The sequence below is a fragment of the Schistocerca cancellata genome, chromosome 1, assembly GCF_023864275.1.
Source record: "Schistocerca cancellata isolate TAMUIC-IGC-003103 chromosome 1, iqSchCanc2.1, whole genome shotgun sequence".
NCBI lineage: Eukaryota > Metazoa > Arthropoda > Insecta > Orthoptera > Acrididae > Schistocerca > Schistocerca cancellata.
In genome coordinates this window covers 872,252,398-872,273,069 of record NC_064626.1, presented here as the reverse complement: position 1 = coordinate 872,273,069, position 20,672 = coordinate 872,252,398, and the positions used below count along the sequence as shown (strand labels likewise).

At 37.3% G+C, this 20,672-nt stretch overlaps 1 protein-coding gene across 1 annotated transcript in view; it reads left to right on the top strand.

Annotated features, from left to right (window-relative positions):
- The window catches only part of LOC126109897 (hormone receptor 4), a 617,359-nt gene extending 597,309 nt beyond the window's left edge, over positions 1-20,050 (top strand). Inside the window, exons 18-20 of the mRNA XM_049914995.1 lie at positions 432-497; positions 18,547-18,633; positions 18,988-20,050. Coding sequence (XP_049770952.1) covers positions 432-497; positions 18,547-18,633; positions 18,988-19,149 — 315 coding nt within the window. The 3' untranslated portion in view covers positions 19,150-20,050. The remainder of the gene's footprint in view (positions 1-431; positions 498-18,546; positions 18,634-18,987) is intronic.
- The last annotated feature ends 622 nt before the right edge of the window (positions 20,051-20,672 follow it).

The window sequence follows — 20,672 nt, the reverse complement described above, 5'->3', positions numbered from 1 at the left end:
TATTTACATGGTTATACTGCACTAACAAAGCACTTAACAGCAATGAATTTCAACATAAAACACGGTATATTAAGTTTAATCATCCACTGTATATATATCAGTATGAAATAAAAACCTTAGATTTCCATAATGTTTGATCATTTGTCTGATATAATTGTTTTGACCATTGCAGACAACATAACATGCACATTTATGCAAGGCACCAGAAACAAATATCAGAAGTTCCGCAGAATTTTCCCATTTGATTTTCCACAAATTTCAATAATGCTAAAGGGTCATTGAGTAATGGTAAACATAATTCATTTGATGTGTATCTTATGCTGAGTTTTGCTAGAGGACAAAGCCAGACATGCAGATTAGAAATGCTGCATTAGCATTGATCATTCCTGCTATTAATTAGTTGTATTGTGGGTTTATGTCTGTGAATGCAGCAAGAGAGTTGGCAGGAGAAACAGCAGCTGCTCCGTCAGTGGCTGACCAGTGCAGCTTCCCGGGAGGTGAGTGTGATTAGGAAACATGACCAAGAAATTGCTGTTAGAGATTTGACATGTGCAGATAAAATTCAATTCATTATGGCAAATGCATTTGCCAGATAAGATGTTAGAATTTGACAGTAAAAATCTCAACTGTAGTGGATCAGATTTTACTGGCCACTGTCTGGCAGTTTCATCATCTGGCATGTTCTCAAGGGCTCCCCATGTCTGTGATTTAAAATAGCAAATAATGTTATAAACAATCTTTAGAGGAACAACAAATAGCACTCAGCATATTACAAATGTATATTTGCTAGAGCCTCTACATTGTTTCTGTTCTTGTCACCAACTGATAAATGACCTTTAAGCTCACTACAAATTACTTTCAGTAGCCTCTGCATATTGTGTAACCATAGATATTTGTATTAGTCTGTTTTAAAGCATTAACAAAATATGTAAACCTAGGGAATATACTGTTTGTCTAGTGTGTGCATGTGTTTGTGTTTGTGTTTTGCCTTCTGATTTACTGTCCATCTACTGCTCTAGTAATTATTTTCTTTTAGTACTACATCCTTCTCAACCAAAAAATTCTTAAGACATGTTAACTCATTATTAGTCACCTTGTGACTTTCATTCTTACATGACTAGGTAGTAAAACTCATGTCAAGGAGAGTACAGTGCTTCTGTTGCAATGCACACAGGAAACTGGAGAACTTCAAGAGTTTCTGTTTGAAATGTCTTTTTTTATAATGTAAGTCATACCTTTTTTAAATACTGATAACTAGTTTCATACAGATATTGGATGTCTTCAGATTCTAGTAGATGCAGAGCAACTAATGACAGCAGTGTTTCTAGGAAACCCATGGTTATGCACATCAATTGCAAATGCTTTGCAACTACTGCGATCTGAAAACTGGAACAAAAGCTTCCATGATTTGTAACTAAACAATATTTGAGTGCAATGGTGGCTACCAAAGAATTTTTGGATCTTAAGTTTAGTTTGACCTACAGCATTTTGTGTATTTTTATAAAATTAGTTAATGAACCGAGCATTTGCAGATGAGTAGAAAACACGCATAATTCCTAACTTTTATAACAGGCTAATCTTCTTGTTCCAAAACTGTGGAGAGCAATGAGATTAGGAATTCAGACATTAAAAGTACCTAGTGGATGAGTTTTGCTTTTTTGGGATCAGAGTAACTGACAACAGCTGAAGTAGAGAGGATATAAACTGCAGACTTGCTCTCCTGGAAAAGAGAAGTATTTTAACATCAGATATAAATTAAAGTGTTGGTAGATATTTTCATGGAATGTAGTCTTGTAAGGAAGTAGAATACAGATAATAAACAGTGCAGGGAAGAAGGGAATTGGATAACTGAAGAAGAGGTACTGAACCAAAGTTGAAGAAAACAAATTTATGGCACAACTTGACTACTGAAGGGATCAGTTGATATGACATTTCCTAGGGTGTCAAGGACTGGTCAGTTGGTAATGGAGGTTAGTGGGAGGGGGAGTAGAAGTTGTAGAGGGAGACCAAGGCTTGACTATAGCAAACAGGTTCGACTGAATGAGGAGACTTATAACCATGGAGAGCTATATCAAAGCAGTCTTCATACTGAACACCATAACAAGAATATGTTTTAGCCATTTTGTTATTGATTTTGCAATTTGATCTGTTTTCCATGGCTGCCTTTTTCAATCCTAATTCTTTTTCTTCTACATTAAGTACATTTATTTTAGGAACACAGGGTACTTTTTTGGTTCGATATTACATGAAAGAAAAGCATTTACTTCTTTCATGCACTATTTAGGTATTTTGTAGTTCATAATAGTTAACACAGAACACTTTCTAAACAATTTTCATGTATTTTGAACAATTTAGACTGCACTGAAGTTTATAAAAAAAAATAATTAAAAAGTGATGCACTAAATTTTGTAAAATGCTTATTCAAATTTAGGTATCATTCAGCCTCACAATCCAGACATGTAGGAGACCAAATATTTACCAAATATGTATAATTTGTTGGCTGAGATACTAGATCTATTTAATAATTCTGCCCATTAACTATATAAATAAGAATAAAAATTATTGTGTCTTACATTTTAATTTTTAGAAAATTTTTTATTTCTCTATAATTTAGTTGAACCTACAATAAGTTTAGGTTTACTAGGTAGGTATAGGCTATTGTAAGTTCCAAGAAAAAATTAGTTCATTGATTTGTGAACTAAGGAGGTATGTATACCTAAATTCCAATATGCACAACGTGTGGGAAATAGCGAATTAAGATTTGAGTCATACTACATTGTGCCTCAAAACATTACTGAAGTATCCACATCGACATCTATACTTATACTCTATACTCTGCAAACCACCATGCGATGAAGGGCAGAGGGTACATCCCATTGTACCAATTATTAGGGTTTCTCCCTATTCCATTCTCGTAAGAAGCATGGGAAGAATGATTGTTGCAATGCCTCTGTGCTTGCAGTAATTGTTGTAATCTCATCCTCATGATCCCTGTGTGAGCAACACATAAGGTTTAGTAGTACGTACCTAGAGTAATCATTTAAAGCTGGTTCTTGAAACCTCATTAATAGAGTTTCTTGGGATAGTTTACATCTGTTTTCGAGAGTTTGCCAGTATCTCTTCAGTATCTCTATGATTCTCTTCCATGGATTAAACAAACCTGTGACTATTTGTGATGCCCTTCTCTGTATATGTTCAGTATCCCCTGTTAGTCCCATCTGGTACGGGTCCCACATACTTGAGCAATATTCTAGGATGGGATGCATGAGTGATTTGTAAGCAATATCTTTTGCAGACTGATTGCACTTCCCCAATATTCCACCAATAAACCAAGGTCTACCACTTGCCTTACTCGCTACTGAACCTAAGTGATCATTCCATTTCATATGAACATTTTCAGCAAGTTGCCAATCTTTGCACCATGTTGAAATCTTATAAAGATCTGACTTAATATTTATGCAGCTTCTCTCAAATAGTACTTCATTATAGATAACTGCATCATCTGCAAAGAGCATTATATTACTACTAATATTGTCAGCAAGGTCATTAATATTCAACATGAACAGCATGGGTCCCATTGCACTTTCTTGGGGCCCACCTGAAGTTACTTGTACATCTGACTATGACTCTGCCTCCAATATAACATGCTGCATCCTTCCTACCAAAAAGTACTCAATCCAGTCAAAAATTGCACTTAATGATCACACATTTGACAATAAGCATAGGTGTGGTACTGAGTCAAATACTTTTCAGAAATCAAGGAACACTTTGTCTATCTGGTTGCTTCGATCCAAAGCTTTCCGTATGTCACATGAGAAAAGTGCGAGTTGGGCTTCACATGATCGATGTTTTCAAAGTTGATGCTGGTTGGCATTGAGGAGGTCATTCTGTTCAAGATACCTCATTATGTTTGAGCTCGGAATTTGTTCTAAGATTCTACAACAAATCAATGTCAAGGGTATTGGATGGTACTTTTGTGGATAACTTCTACTGCCCTTCTTGTAGATGGGTGTAACCTGTACGTTTTTCCAAGAATTGGGCACAGTTTTTTGTTCGAGGGATCTACAACAGATTGTAGTTAGAAGAGGGGCTAACTCAGCCACAAATTCACATGGATTTCATTGGGGCATGGAGCTTTGTTCAATTTCAACTGTTTCTCAGCACATCTGTTTCTCACACTAATCCTTATTTCATTCATCTTTTCAGTGGTACGAGGATTAAATTGGTGCTGTTATCCTGGGTTTTCCTTTGTAAAGGAACATTTGAAAATTGAGTTAAGCATTTCAGCTTTTGCTTCACTACCCACAATTTCAGTTCCTGTCTCATTCGCTGGAGGAGACTGACTTTGGTGCCCCTAATAGCATTTCTTTGGATTTTGTAAAATGTAATTTGACAATATTCTGCTACGATAGCAATTGAAGGCATCATGCATTGCTCTTCATGACAGCCAAACATGTTTCATTCAGTATCTCTCTATCTATAGCCCTACACTTTGTTTTACATCTAATATGCAGTAATTCTGTTTCCTTAGACATTTTGTTACAGTGACCGTACACCCTCAAGGTTCCCTCTCATTATGTACTGTTCTAATGGGCACATATCTATTCAGTGATTGGTCAACTAGTCTTTTAAACTTGAACCAGAGTTCCTCTACATATTCCGGGCATGTGCTGAAAGGTTTTAGTTCCTCTCTGATATATGACACTAATGATTTCTATTTAGTTTACTGAACATATATATATTAGTGCTTTGTTTTAGTTAAACTTCGTACTTTGTTAATCATTGTTGCCACAACTGCATCGTGGTCACTGATACCAGTTTCGATGTGGACATCCTCAAAGAGGTCAGGTCTATTTGTTGCTATTAGATCTAATACACTCCTGGAAATTGAAATAAGAACACCGTGAATTCATTGTCCCAGGAAGGGGAAACTTTATTGACACATTCCTGGGGTCAGATACATCACATGATCACACTGACAGAACCACAGGCACATAGACACAGGCAACAGAGCATGCACAATGTCGGCACTAGTACAGTGTATATCCACCTTTCGCAGCAATGCAGGCTGCTATTCTCCCATGGAGACGATCGTAGAGATGCTGGATGTAGTCCTGTGGAACGGCTTGCCATGCCATTTCCACCTGGCGCCTCAGTTGGACCAGCATTCGTGCTGCATGTGCAGACCGCGTGAGACGACGCTTCATCCAGTCCCAAACATGCTCAATGGGGGACAGATCCGGAGATCTTGCTGGCCAGGGTAGTTGACTTACACCTTCTAGAGCACGTTGGGTGGCACGGGATACATGCGGACGTGCATTGTCCTGTTGGAACAGCAAGTTCCCTTGCCGGTCTAGGAATGGTAGAACGATGGGTTCGATGACGGTTTGGATGTACCGTGCACTATTCAGTGTCCCCTCGACGATCACCAGTGGTGTACGGCCAGTGTAGGAGATCGCTCCCCACACCATGATGCCGGGTGTTGGCCCTGTGTGCCTCGGTCGTATGCAGTCCTGATTGTGGCGCTCACCTGCACGGTGCCAAACACGCATACGACCATCATTGGCACCAAGGCAGAAGCGACTCTCATCGCTGAAGACGACACGTCTCCATTCGTCCCTCCATTCACGCCTGTCGCGACACCACTGGAGGCGGGCTGCACGATGTTGGGGCGTGAGCGGAAGATGGCCTAACGGTGTGCGGGACCGTAGCCCAGCTTCATGGAGACGGTTGCGAATGGTCCTCGCCGATACCCCAGTAGCAACAGTGTCCATAATTTGCTGGGAATTGGCGGTGCGGTCCCCTACGGCACTGCGTAGGATCCTACGGTCTTGGCGTGCATCCGTGCGTCGCTGCGGTCCGGTCCCAGGTCGACGGGCACGTGCACCTTCCGCCGACCACAGGCGACAACATCGATGTACTGTGGAGACCTCACGCCCCACGTGTTGAGCAATTCGGCGGTAGGTCCACCCGGCCTCCCGCATGCCCACTATACGCCCTCGCTCAAAGTCCGTCAACTGCACATACGGTTCACGTCCACGCTGTCGCGGCATACTACCAGTGTTAAAGACTGCGATGGAGCTCCGTATGCCACGGCAAACTGGCTGACACTGACGGCGGCGGTGCACAAATGCTGCGCAGCTAGCGCCATTCGACGGCCAACACCGCGGTTCCTGGTGTGTCCACTGTGCCGTGCGTGTGATCATTGCTTTTACAGCCCTCTCGCAGTGTCCGGAGCAAGTATGGTGGGTCTGACACACCGGTGTCAATGTGTTCTTTTTTCCATTTCCAGGAGTGTATATTTCCATCATGAGTGGGATTCCTAACTGTCTGTTCTAGGTAGTTTTCAGAGAAGGCATTTAGTGGTGTTTTACAGGATGTCTTATCATGCCCACCATTAACAAAACTGTAATTTTCCCAATTAATTGTTGGATGATTAATGGGTTACATCAGGAGATGAGTCTGGTGGATGATAGATGGATCTAATTATCATTTTATGCCCTCCCCTGATACTGAGTCTTGCCCAAACAGTCTCACATGCAGCTTCAATTTCTGTCTTGCTGGATTTGAGCTTCTTGTCTACTGTTACAAATAAACAACTTCCATTTTTCCCATTTGCTTATCCTTTTGATATACACTTAAATTTTCCCCAAAAATCTCACTGCTATCAATTACAGGTTTCAACTAGCTTTCTGTACCTAGTATCATATGAGCTTCACTGCATTTCATGAGTGCTTCAAACTCTGTTACTTTGTTGTGAATGCTTCAACAATTTACCATTAGGCTTTTAATACTCTCACCTGTAGGAGTCATTTCGTTCAGTATTACACTGACACTTCTGGGTTTCCTACAGCTATCATTATCTAGATTGGACAGAGTGTCACCTAATCTATAAAACCATTGTGTGCACCTCACACACAGTCAGTTACCTGAGAGCAGCCTCTGATGCGTAGTGCACACCTGATCTATTTAGAGAGACCCTACAGTTCACAACCCTATGGCACAAGTCCAGGAAGTCACAGCCTAGCTTGTCACAGAATCTTCAAACTCTTTGGTTCAGTCCTTCCACTCAACTCAGAACCAAAACACCAAGATCAGTTCTGGGGACAACACTGCAAATCAAGAGCTTCATTGAAACAGAGTCTACATATTGCTGCATTTCGTCTCCAAGCTTCCTCTTGGCATTCCTTTTGGTATTTATAACTTACTTCAGATAATGTATATTAATGATTTTTACATCAACAGACTTCAACAAAAATAACTATTAAATCCCTTTTTTTTAGCATGAGTTTACTAGGCAGATAAATAAAGTTTACATAAATGGACATATAACTGATTGAAAGAAACTACATGTGCCTAGCAGTACACTTCTACACCTGATTCACTATTATGTGTAAAATTCTGGGAGGTACTGTGATATAATTTTGTGATTAGTTGTTGATTATCAAAGCATCCTTGAAACAGGAAGGGGTGAAATACAATGTGATGCTGCAGATTACCTTAAACTAACTGAGCAACAAAGTAGTAACAAGGTTTGGCAATCACTACAAACAGCATCACTGAACCAGTGAACTGACACTCGGATTCCTCTCAGTACTATGGACTGCTTCATTTGTAAACAAGTTAGACTAGAATTTTCTTTTATCAAATTTCCTGATGGTTGTCATTGTTAGTATTTATTGCACACTAATGAACATCTTCACCCAAAAAATCCTCTACAAATTATGCAACAAACTTTCAGTAGTATGTAAACAAAATATTCCCTCAGAGCAAAAACAAACAGGAGCAAAAATGATCCTTTATAGGCACTGGAAACCAACTGTGTTACTAACATACACAATGTATCACAAACAGAATTGCTACAAGCAAATATTTTGCGGTTATTTTGTGAATTACTAATGGTTTTCTGCAATTTAAATAATGGTTGCATGGCAGTATAAATGACTGGGACTCTAAAATGTAATAGACAGTAGTCATTTTGCATCCTAAACCCAGTAATGTATATGTCAATGTAATCAGTAAAGGCTATAGAATTTAATGAAGCTATTTAAAAAATCAGTTTTTCCATCATTCAAAAGTACCCTGTGTCCTTAAGACCGTTCTACTAGTTTTTCACATTATTTTCTCCTGGAAATTCAATTATTACTTTTATCACATGTTCGGCCACATTCTAGGCTTTTAGTTACTTCATCCAGCCTAGGTTACAGATTTTGGTTGCTTTTCCTATAAGTTCTTGAATTTAAACTGGCATTTTGCTAATACCATATTATGACCACTACAAATGTCAGCACTAAGTGTATTCACAGTTATTAACACTTTCAATACTGGCCTCTTCAGCACTTGGCTGTGAATTGGCATAATTTTGGGTTTTACTTAAATATCATTGCAATATACGAAAGTGTGATAAGAATATGATTCTTAAAGCATTTAAAATGGAAAAGTAAGTAGACAAATTAGTATATTTCAGAATGTACAATTCAAACTGACAATATAATTAGAGCAAGAAACACATGAAAAGCCTGAAAAATTTTTTCATGCTCTCCCCCTAGAGTGATACAGTTGTGTCTCTCTCTGCAGTCACAAAAATAGGAATTTTTAAAAGGTAGATATAGGTAACTGAGAATATTTTATGTCATTCAAATATTATTACATACCAGCATGTCAATTTGTTTCACCTTTGATGTGCTGAATCATTCAGTCATCAAAGAAATGAGTAAAATAATCATACTCCTCAGCCGCACCTGAAAACTGAGAGGCTATACCAACATTCTCCTGGAACATAGACAGTTGTGTCTCAGCACCCAGTTTCAATCAACCTTGCTCACTTTCTTTAGAGATACGCATACAACTAGACACTACAGATGATGACTGATGGTCTGTGCCATTACCAGAATAGAGCAAGAGTACTTAGACCAATATTCAGAAATCACAAATGGAAATAGACGTGTATGTTACTCACAATACAAAATACGAGAATGAGCTACTTGCTTCACAGATGACTGAAACCTTTGTGTCAGTGATTCATCATGTGTATTTTCGCCTGGAAAGTATGAGTCTTCTCTATCAGTATCTTCTGTTTCTGATCCTGACACTCCATATAAAATATCGAAAATATCCTAATTTCTTGTTAGCTCCCTTCATGGCATTTCTGTCTTTGTAAACACCCATGAAAGAACTACAATTGAAGTGCTCCTTGTACTTCTCTCAATCACCACTAGGTTGACAGAGCCTATAACCTCTACAAAAAGTGCTGAAACAGCTTCCATTCTCCACTAAATGACCTTGAGGCACATGGTAGATTCTCAGTCATACTTGATATGGGCGCCATTGGGAATGTGAGGGTGAGCCCTCCTGTGTGGCATGCAGGCACCACGCTGGAAGTGTTAACCCATGTCCAGCAAAGAAGTCTATTTATTTTACTCTCCTCTCATCTTACTTGCTGAGACTGTATGCTCTTGTTATTTTCTGTTCCCTTCCTTTGCTGATGATTGCAGTCTAATCTGCCATTATGATTAAATTCTCATCCTCTTTGACATATTTTAAGAGTTTGTTATCATCATACAATTCAGTTTCACTGTGATTTAAATCTATAATTAGGGTTTAAATATGAATTTTTGTAAGTATCTACTGGATATCCACTGAATTTCACAATCAGTATTCTTTCTGATTGCTGTAGATAAACTTTTTCTCTGTTACCAGTTTCCCCACTCATTAACAATTGTTACTCCTGCTCTGCTGTTATCTGTTCTAGTATAAATGATCCTACCATCCTCGTTCCAAAAATGCATGTCTCCTGGAACTGCATCTCACTGCTTTCTAAAATACTTGTGTACTTTCCATTTCCGTCTCTCTCCTCTCAATCACCACATGGAGGTTTAATGGAATATTTTAACTGAGAAAAAGACATCATGACACTTCTATCGCAGGGCTGCATGTGCCAGGGAAATACAATGGGGTGGTTTCTCCATTACCTTCGATACTGCAATACTGTCTCTGTTTAAAGTCATCCTGACCATGCATGCAGTTAGTTGCTGTACCTCCTCCCTGATTTCCTTCAACTGCTGACTTATTCCCCATGAAACTTCTCATTGTAACAATATCAATAGAGAAAGCTGGTACTTCCAGTGTGTGAAATATGTTGGTGTTGACTCCTTCATTATTCCCACTGATTTATCCTGGTTTATGAGAGTAGTAGTCTAGCCTCCCTAATGAGGTAAAGATTGGCAGGTTTTCTTTCAATACAGCATCTTAAAATAGACATAAAAGAAATAAATGAAAGCTAGTAATTGTGGAAATTTAGATAGAAAGCTATACTCTCCAACTGCAGAGCCTGAAGTAAGCCTACAAAGGCAATGAAGATATAATTGTCTGACCTGAGCATTTGAGACCAAGTAAATCTTTTTAAAGTGCTGCAGTTAAATAAAATTGGTAATCATGTACAAGATTCAATAAGGAAAATGTAATTGAAACAGAACATGGAACCAACAAGATTATACTAGTGGCATCATCTGTAGTCAAATGGTTTGAGATTAGCGTAATGAGGAAAATGGAATGTCAGAAACAAAGGTATATAGTTATAGTTATTTAGCAAACAACACTCAACTATAAGGAATTTTATCAACAGCTACATGTTTTGGGAGTCGTGCTCCCATCATCTGCCTGTCTGTGTTTAACTCTTCATACATAAATGCTTAAAAATGCATAAAAACGGTCGTAAAATAAAACATAAGTAATCAGAGTTGAAGTCCGTGTTTTACTTTAAAATTGGCAGCATTGTTCCTCTGTTTTGCTTCCTCATATTACTGCCCTTTTGCCAAAGTGTTCCTTTTCTGTAACAGTACCTGACTGTATCTGCTTAATATCATACCAGTTGCCTTCCAGTGCACAGACTTGTTCTGCAAACATCAGGCACACAGTGCCGCTGACTGCTTTAAGCCACCAACCATTTTTCTCTGTTCCATAAATGACACAGGGGACATCTGTAAAAACAGCTTATGTATATCATTTTACCTCTAAACCTCAAAAAAGATCCATGAACTTGTCAAAGAATCTGTTACCATTCTCCAATTTTTGCATTGAGCACATTACCAGATCTATCCTCATGAACTGATATTTCTAGTTCTTCAAGTAGGTTAACTTTCCTTCCTTTATTCACCATTTCTGCCACTTTTAAATCCTCCTCAGAATCTTTTAGTAGGTGAGATATCTCTCATATGTGTAAGTTTGTTAGTTAGTTGGTTTCTTCTTTCATGGATCATTTTGCAAGATAAATCGTAATGATGTGGAATGAGTCATTTCACGTTCATATCACAAACTGATTTGTAAATCTGGCTACATGCTTAACATTTCTATTTTTTAAAAATACGGTGTTGGAAAAAAATTACAACACCAAAAAATGATTAATGTAAAGTAAAGAAATTATATTGTAACAGTCATTTTCTTCTGTCTATCTGCAACTCAACCTCTCCACTATATGATGAGTAGCAACTTTCCTTTTCTTAATATTGGTGTGATATTTTAATAAATGTCATCATTCAGATGTAGAAACTCACCTATGAACTTCTGTTTATGTCACACAACTCCATGTTGGTGTCGCGATTTTCTTCCATCAGTGTATACAGACACGAATTAGTAATTACTACTCACCGACTTTTAAAACATTAATAGAAATTATTGTAAAAAATAGGAGTTGTCAAGAATAAACTTTTTCAGTTTGTTTTCAAATTTTATTTATCTGTCACACATTTCGTATCGCTAGGTAAGTGAAAAAATTGTTTTTGAGCATTGTGCGCCCCTTTTTATGCTAAAGACAACCTAATATGGAGTGATGAATGTCATTTTTCCTTCTGGTATTGTAATTATATACATCGTTGTTCCTTTTGAAATGTAGTTGATTTTATACAACAACCTTCATGAGGGAGTACGTATACTATGAAGCAATAGCGGAATGCCCAACTCTTTACGCAGTCTACAAGATAATCTCGGATGACCACCACACATTTTCTTACAGCACATTTTTGAACCCAGAAAACTTTCTTTCTTATGTATGAGTTACCCCAGAATATTATTCCATATGACATTACTGAATGAAAATATGCAAAATATGTCAACTTACTGATTTGTCTCTCCCCAAGATTTGCAGTGATTCTAAATGCAAATGCGACTGAACTAAGTTGTGTTAGGAGTTCAGAAATGTCCTTTTCCCAGTTTAAATTCTCTTCGGTATGAACACACAAGAATTTTGAAGTTTCAACTGTATTTATTACCCCCTCACCAAGTGTTACACTTATTGTTGTTGTAGTACCCCAAATGTGCAGAACTGAATACGCTGTGTCTAAAATTGAGATTGATACCATTCATGAAAAGCCAGTTAATATTTTCAAGGACATTATTTTGCATTTCTTCTGTTTTTTATGTGTACTTCAATTGATTGCAGTACTAGTGTCATCTGCAAAAAGAACTAATAATGTATATGACAGGAGATTGTTTACATATATGAGGAACAATAGTGGTCCTAAGACTGAGTCTTGGGGAACCCCATACATGATTTCTCCTGTCAGAACAGTGTCCCCAGACTACATTGATTGAATTACTAAGTACAACTTTCTGCATTACTTTGGTTAGATAGGACATTATCCATTGTTTGGCTGTACTATCAGTCCTGTAAAACTTCGGTTTATCTAGGAAAATGCTGTGATTCACCCCTTAAAATGCCTTAGTTAGGTCACAGAAAATACTAATCTGTCCATTTCATTATTTAATGCTTGTGAAATTTGGTGAGGGATTGCGGAAATGCATTCTCAGGAGAGCAACTCTTCTGCAATCCAAACTGTGGGATTTGCTGAGGATATTATTGTTGCTAAGGTGAAATACTATTTTAAAATACATCACATTCTCAGACATTTTGGAAAATGATGTCAGCAGTGAGACGGGTCAGTAGTTATTGACATCTCTCTTACCATATTTCTTAAACAGGGTTTCAACAATGGCATATTTCAGTCTCTCTGGCAAACTGCCTTGAGTTAGTGAAGCATTACATATTTCAGAAAAGACTGGGATTATCATGTGGGAATAAATTTTTGGTACTTTATTGGAAACACCATGAAAACCAGATGAGCTTTCATTTTTGAGAGAATGTATAATTTTCTTAATTTCAAAAGGAGAAGTGGGTGATATATTCAAGTGATTGAATTTCATGAGAGTTATGATTGCAAAATATTGCTCTGATTTTTCTCTTGAAGTCTTTGCTTTCTACTATATTTAAGAAATGATTAGTAAATACATTTTCTACCTGTGACTCATCATTTATAACCATTCCATTCAGTTCAATTGTCATGTTCATATTCTGTAGCTGGTTGTTCTGTCTCTCATTTCACTACCTTCCATGAAGCCTTAAGTGTTTGGCTCCAACAAATTTTCCAGAATTGCCCAATGTGAAAGAGTCTTTGTGCTCTTTATACCTGTCTTGTACAAGGTGATCCAAAATTTGTACATTCAGATGCCACAGCATGATTCCTTGGACACTGGCGGTACAAAAATGCCTGTAACGAACTTCTGTTTGGTTCATATTTTTGGTAGAAAATGGACAACAAAGAAAGGCAGTCTGTAAACACTGCAGTCACCTATACAACTGTTTTAAAGTACTGTACACCTGAACTGTACAGTTAATGAAGTAGATAGAGTTTCAAATGAAAATACTTGAGTTCAGTACCAATTATAGTGCAATTTTTTCACTTTTAAACAATGGAAAATCTGGGGTGGAATAGTGACAGTATTATCAAAAGGATAGATTGCTACTCACGATATAGAGAAGATGTTGAGTCACAAACAGGTAAAACAAAAAAATTGCTGTACATGTGAGCTTTCGGGCAAATGGCCTTATGCTAAAGTAGAAAATACACACACATTCAGACAAGCACAACTCACACACATACTACCCCTGTCTCTGGCCACTGAGGCCAGACCAATGACCTCTCTTGCCAGAGACAGTGGTCATGTTTATATGAGTTGTGCTGGAAGCTCACATGTAGAGCAGTCCTTTTGTTGTGTCTGTCTGTGACTCAACAACTACTCTACATAGTGGGTAGCAGTCTATCCTTTTCACATTATTTTTTCATTTTCTACTTTTAGGCTGTGTTGTGGCATCCTCACGTAATTGTCATACAGCAATTATAGCACATCTTGTATAAACATGTACAGTTACTGAATGCTAACATATAAATGAAATTACAATCATTCTTATTGTGCCCCTTTTAAAGACATATTTTGTCTTGAAATGTATACTCCATTCTCTTCTATGCCCCTCCATGCTTTTTGGCTTATTGTCAGTGTTGATTCTTCATTTGTCAGTTAAACTTCTTACCCCAGAGCAAAAACAGGAAAAAAGGATTCCACCATTCTCTTTCTTCATCTATACCTGTATCCTAGGTACTTCCCATGAAAATCACATAGCCACATTCTTTAATATGACTTCGTCAACTACTTTCAAACCCAGTTTGCAGCACATCTTCCAGCAATTGTGCTAATGATGAGCACCAGGTACCATGCTTACCACTTTTTATGTCCATCATATTCGTTTAAGGTGTTAAATCACCTGTATGTCTAACAAACCCATTCACAAGTATTTACCATACTCAGTTATGTTTATTGTACTTTACCGATGGATGTAGAAGAACTGTTACTGTGCTTCTATGCTGTTCTTGTAACTGTGAAGTCCAGAGAGGTGACTTTAAGCATCTGCACTGAAGACTGTTTTGTGAAAGACATACTGTCACTGGTAGTTTATTCAAAATATTTCAGTCAGGTGCTCTTGCTAAAAGTAGCATATTAATGTGACCATAGTGATTAGTTTTGTAGTTATTTCTGTCCTTTGACAAATTATTTTTAATTGATTATTGCTCTTCATGAATATTTTTGACATATCTTACCAATAATTGTTATCTACAATGTTAAAAAAAAGCTGCAATAATAGAATATGTATCATTTAATAAATAGCATATGCTAAAGCATATTAAAATGTGAAAATAAAAATTACACCTAGACCCGGAACTGAACTCTTGAACTCAAAGTATTCTGACCCAAAATTCTATCCAGTGCACTAACTATGCAGTGCAGATATACAGTATTGAATCACCACTCTTGTGATAGGTGGACTGACATCTTTTTTTCTACTGAAAATACGTATGGGATGAAAGTTTCTTCAAGGCATTTCTGAAATGTTAGAATGCAAGAAATTGCGCTGTGGTGTCCCTCACATTGTATTATGGAGAGTATATTTTGCATACTCTTGCTTGTTGTTCTAGTTTACGTTTCCCATTCCCTACCCTATGTCTTAAATTATATCTAAGTTTTTCACTTTGAATTCCAACTGGACATTGTATGGTTTAAATGTATTTGCCAATTTCTCAGATTTTTCCAAAATATAGCACAGTAATGATCTTCTTATTAGCCTTAACTATTCCCTCTTCCTCTTGTGGATAAGTCAGTTCATCATACGTAAATCAAATTTGTTATTTATTGCTGGTTGCTTAGTAATGTTTGAACACATTCAGTCTATCCACTGCACCCATTCGCAATCTCCTCTCTTTGTTCACTAAAATCTGAGCACAGCTCCTTCGTGTGGATGACATGATTCATTTCTGAAATTGTACATATTGATGGACCAATTTGAATGCTAGCACATTTGCAAAGAATGTTATAAATCTCAAAGCTCTGAGACTAAGATTGTCTTACTGAGCCTAGCATATCCTCTTTGACTTACATGGTTGGTAAATAAGTTTTATCTGTCCAGAACCCTGTTTATGTTACTCAGTGTAGTTCTGCAGAAAGGAAGGAGTGCTATATCATGTGATATGACACTCTACATGTTTTCATTTTTTAAAGAGTGCTCTATTAATGTTGTATTTACTACAGCTGTTCCTTGATAGCACATTCTTCAGTCATCCAATGACTGAATAAAGGTGGTTCTTAGAGTACATCGCTGCACTATAACTTGACACAACAGGTAAACCAAGAAAATTTTGCTCTAGAATGTTACAGTTAACTGCTAGGTTACCAATATAGGTGTGTACCACAGTTTATGGAGACTCCAATGGGCAGTGGGTTACAGATGGCTAGTATTAAATGTATTTGTTAAGATATTTATTGAGTTTATAGAATATAACTTGGATGCTATGGAGATATTTGCAACGTAGTTTAACAGTGTGCATGTCGGAAGGGGGGGGGGGGGGGGGTGGCGCTCACGGTGGCTCGTGTTGGAGACACAGCAGAGGCCAGATATTACAAGGGCAACACTTTTTTTGTGAAAGCAGGTTGGCTTTATCCAGGATTCCAGTACATTATATTATTTCCCACTATTTCAGCTATAAGATCCTGTTTTTTAACATAATCTCTGTTCAGTGTGATCAATTATGCCACCTTACTGGGAGGGAATGTATGCTCTCGTGGTATACTCTGCTGGGTAACAATGGAGAAAATATCTTGCAGCATCAATAACTTCCCCATCAACCACATTCTGCTTCCCACAGAATGCTTCCTTCACTGGGCCAAACAGGTGGAAGTCAGAAGATGTGAGATCTGAGATGTAGGATGAATGAGGAAGAACAGTCCAATGAAGTTTTGTGAGCTGCTCTGGGTTGTGCAGACTTGTGTGAGGCCTTGCGTTGTTGTGGAGAAGAAGAAGTTCATTTGCAATTTCATGGTGATGTATGGAACTCATTTCTTCAGTTTCCTAGGGGGTAGCACAATACACTTCATGGTTGGTTGTTGCACCAAGAGTGAAGGTATCAAACAGAATAACCCCTTCAGAGTCCCAGAAGACTGGCACTATGACTTGACCCGTTTAGGTTGCAGCTTTGACCTTTTTCTTTGGAGAAAAGGTGGTGTGGCACCACTCCATGGATTCCTGCTGTGTTTCCGGTTCAAAGTGATGAACCCATGTTTCATTGCCTGTGATGATATTTGACAAAAAATTCTCACAATCAACCTCAAAATGCATAGGCAGTTCTCCACAGATGGTCCTTCAGTGCTCTTTATGGTTTTCTGGTAGGCAGCAAGGAACCTTGTGCCACACACCTGGTGAACTGTTGTGTCTCTGTCAGTTACCTAAAATGAGACTTCCTGCAAATTCCAACATTGCAGGATTCACAGATATGTGCAGTTGACTGGCACGTAGGAGATCGAACAGGTTTGTGAGACCTTGTTGCAAAGACGACAGACACCTTGCCCAATGACTCACCATGCTTTTGTTCACTGTCAGATCTGTGTAGTCTTTTTGGTAGCACCTATGAATATCTGTGATGCTCTTGTTTTCCATCAAAAGAATCTCAATGACAGTTCTCTGTTTGGAACACATCTCAGTTGCAGACATAATTTTGAAGGCTATTTATAGTGCTGTCATAACTGGAACTCTATGAAGGTCTTATGGGCTGAAGCAGGAATATTCCACACTGTCCCACAACAAATTCTACATTTTTCCAACCAAAATTGGCTAAGAAAAAAAATGTGTTTCATTACTTATTGAATGGCCCTCGTACACAATCTCTCTGTGTACACATAGTTAAAAGACTCACAATACAGCAAGTTTTTCCATTTGAGTAAATTCATTATGGAACCAGTATTAAAATTACAGATGACACCTTTATGTTAGAGTTGGGCTCATTCTTTTTCTCATGATCATGACCAAAACTTCTTTTTCATCTATCTGGGATTACTCAATTCTGTTACAGCATGTTAAACCTCTTAAAATATTATGAGTTCAGGGTGACTGGAAAACAACTAAAAAGTTATTTCTGTGGTGCATAGTGTGAAAATTGTCTCATCATTGACATACAGATCCTACACACACACACACACACACACACACACACACACACACACACACACTTGCACACACAAACCATTAACCCTCAAGCGGGTGCACCTATTTTCTCAACACAAATGGACATGCAGTGTACTTTGTACTCATGTAAAGAATAATTGTCTTTTGTTACCAAGGTAAACATGTATGGGCAACAACACAGTTTAATGTTAGTTTAACTAAATGACAATAAAATGAACTTATATTATATGAGCTAAATCAGTGTTTACTAAACAACAGTAAAATAAATTTTCATTATATCACATACTGTGTTACCCAATAGTAATGAGCCCCTTGGAGCATTAAACAGCTTAATTGCATCCGGTCTGAGCCAAATCCTAATTCAATGACTAATTATCTCATAGACAACTGCCTCATTGTGGGACCATGCTGCTAGCTGTGATGCTGGGTCATTTTCTCACATGGATCATACATTTTCTCTCACATAGCTGACTTTCTTCATTACTGCTGCTCACTTGGATGTACAAGACAATGTTAATTGTGGTGCACTTAATACATAGGCACACCCGCTCAAGTGTCAGTTTGGAATAATTTATCCTTGCAATGATAATCATATTATGCATCCTCATCTGAATTTAAAAAACAACTGAGAGTCTGAGACAACAGAATTTCATTTTCTGCCTTACAAGCTGTGGAAAACCTATATTTATGGAATGTTATCTTTACAGATTCCCGACTTGAAACCTGAAAGTCTGACTGGTCTAGCTATGCAGGAAGTACGTCGACAGTATGAAGTTATTGATGGGGCACTTGAGGTAAGCAGGTCAACATTCTTGTGTGCTGCCACTGATTACATGTTGCTCCAACAGCTCACATACTCATAGAACTATATAATGTATTTGAGATGAAATGAAGAATTTGATTGCTCTCAGAAAATGTGGCAGTAAATGGTATTGTTGCAGTTTCTGGAGAAATATCAACTATACTGATACATTTTATTCTGGCATAATATCATCTTTGTAAAATGTCTATTGAACTATCTCTCTCTCTCTCTCTCTCTCTCTCTCTCTCTCTCTCTCTCTCTCTCTCTCTTCTTTCTCTTTCTCTCTTTTTCCAGTGTCATATATTTAGATTATATCCTAGTACTATATTTATATTATTCTTTACAGACATTGCAGGGCATCCAAGGTGTAGTGATGCAATGTCCATCATTGGCTAAACTTCAGCAGGACCTGGAAGAAACTAACTTCCACTGTCTCACTACTCTACCACTAGTTGGTGCTGATGTCAATGCTAATGCAGCTGTTTTAGGAAGCAACAGGATAGCATAAAAAGTTAGAGACTGGGGAAACATGACCTTACTTCTTTTACACTAGCAGAAATTTTAAAATTCAGTACTTTTTAATAATTTCAAGTGAATTCTACTGTTTTTCAAGCTACGTGTAGAAATGTGCTATATTTTATATTTCTTATTTTTAGGCTATGTAGTACCTATTGAGAATACTTAAGTATATGTAGGGATACAGATGTAAGTTTTAATGATTTTAGACTGGTTTAAAAATTAAAATTCATTAATTTGAATGAAATAGTTACAATGTAGCAGATTGCCACAACTAGTGCAAATACTGTAACAGTTTAATGGTTCAAAGTGAAGTGATATAAAAACTGTGCCATGGAAGAAAGCTGCGCGTTGTTTGTGCATTGTTGAATATTTACATAGGAGTCTAGGCTACAGCTGTCAAAGAGTACAGTCCTAGTTAACAATGAGAGCAATTGGTGCTTCTGTACAATAGAGTTGTAGGTGCTAAGACAGTCCTGGAAGATTGTTCACTAAAGCTACTTACCCAATTTTTCTAGTTTCTCTCACAACTGTATTTATTTACTAATACAGTGTAAATTGTAAGATGAGAAACATTTTATATATTTGACCTATATTTTTACATAAACTTTATTTCATATATCTTAAAATTTGTCTTTACTTGTATATGTGTGCTACACAAGACAGCAGCTCCTGTAAGGTGTCCACCACCTTATGTCTAACAGTAAACTGCACCAACTGTTTTATTTTTTGACATTAACATACATACTATTACACTTATCTCTTTGTGATGACATTCACACTTAATGCCGAACTTGTCATTTCACATACAAAACTGTTTCCAGTCCTATTTTTGTACAATAAATTTGAGCTAATTTTATTTAATAAACTACAGTTTGCTATGTTTGATGAAATTCAGATTCTTTTTCAACACTTCAAATGTTCATGGATAAGAATTACATAATATTTAAAAAATTGTTTTTGATTTTCATAAATAGCAGCAAGTGTAATATGCTTGATGAACTACTGTATGGTACATGTAATTAGGTAAGAAAAGAAAAAGTGCAGCGATGTTCACCAGCATGGTTGTAACTATTGAGACTATTTTAACCACCAATCTGTGTTATGACACAAGAACCAATTCCTTTAGTTAATGTTCTTGTACAAGAATTCCATTTTATTTGTGTGTGCATTGTATGTGTTTGATGTTATTTTAGCCATTGAAGTTTTTGTCAGTAATGATCATTCTGGTAACTTTGTGGTTTGTACTGCCAACAAGTATGTCATCTGCATCTGACCTGCCGTTGCAATTAGTCTACTTTTGTAGATTTTAGGTATAGTAAGGTTGATACAAAGTATGAAGAGACATATCTTCAGTGCTAGACAGTTGTTTCTAGCAAGAAATTATTCAAAGCACAAAATCACTCCCATAAAGATTTGTGAACAAGAAAATCTTAAATTCAAACACATTATTATTATCAATGCAAATTTAAAAGAAGGAAAATGTTTTTACATTTTTCTAGCATGACAGTGTTT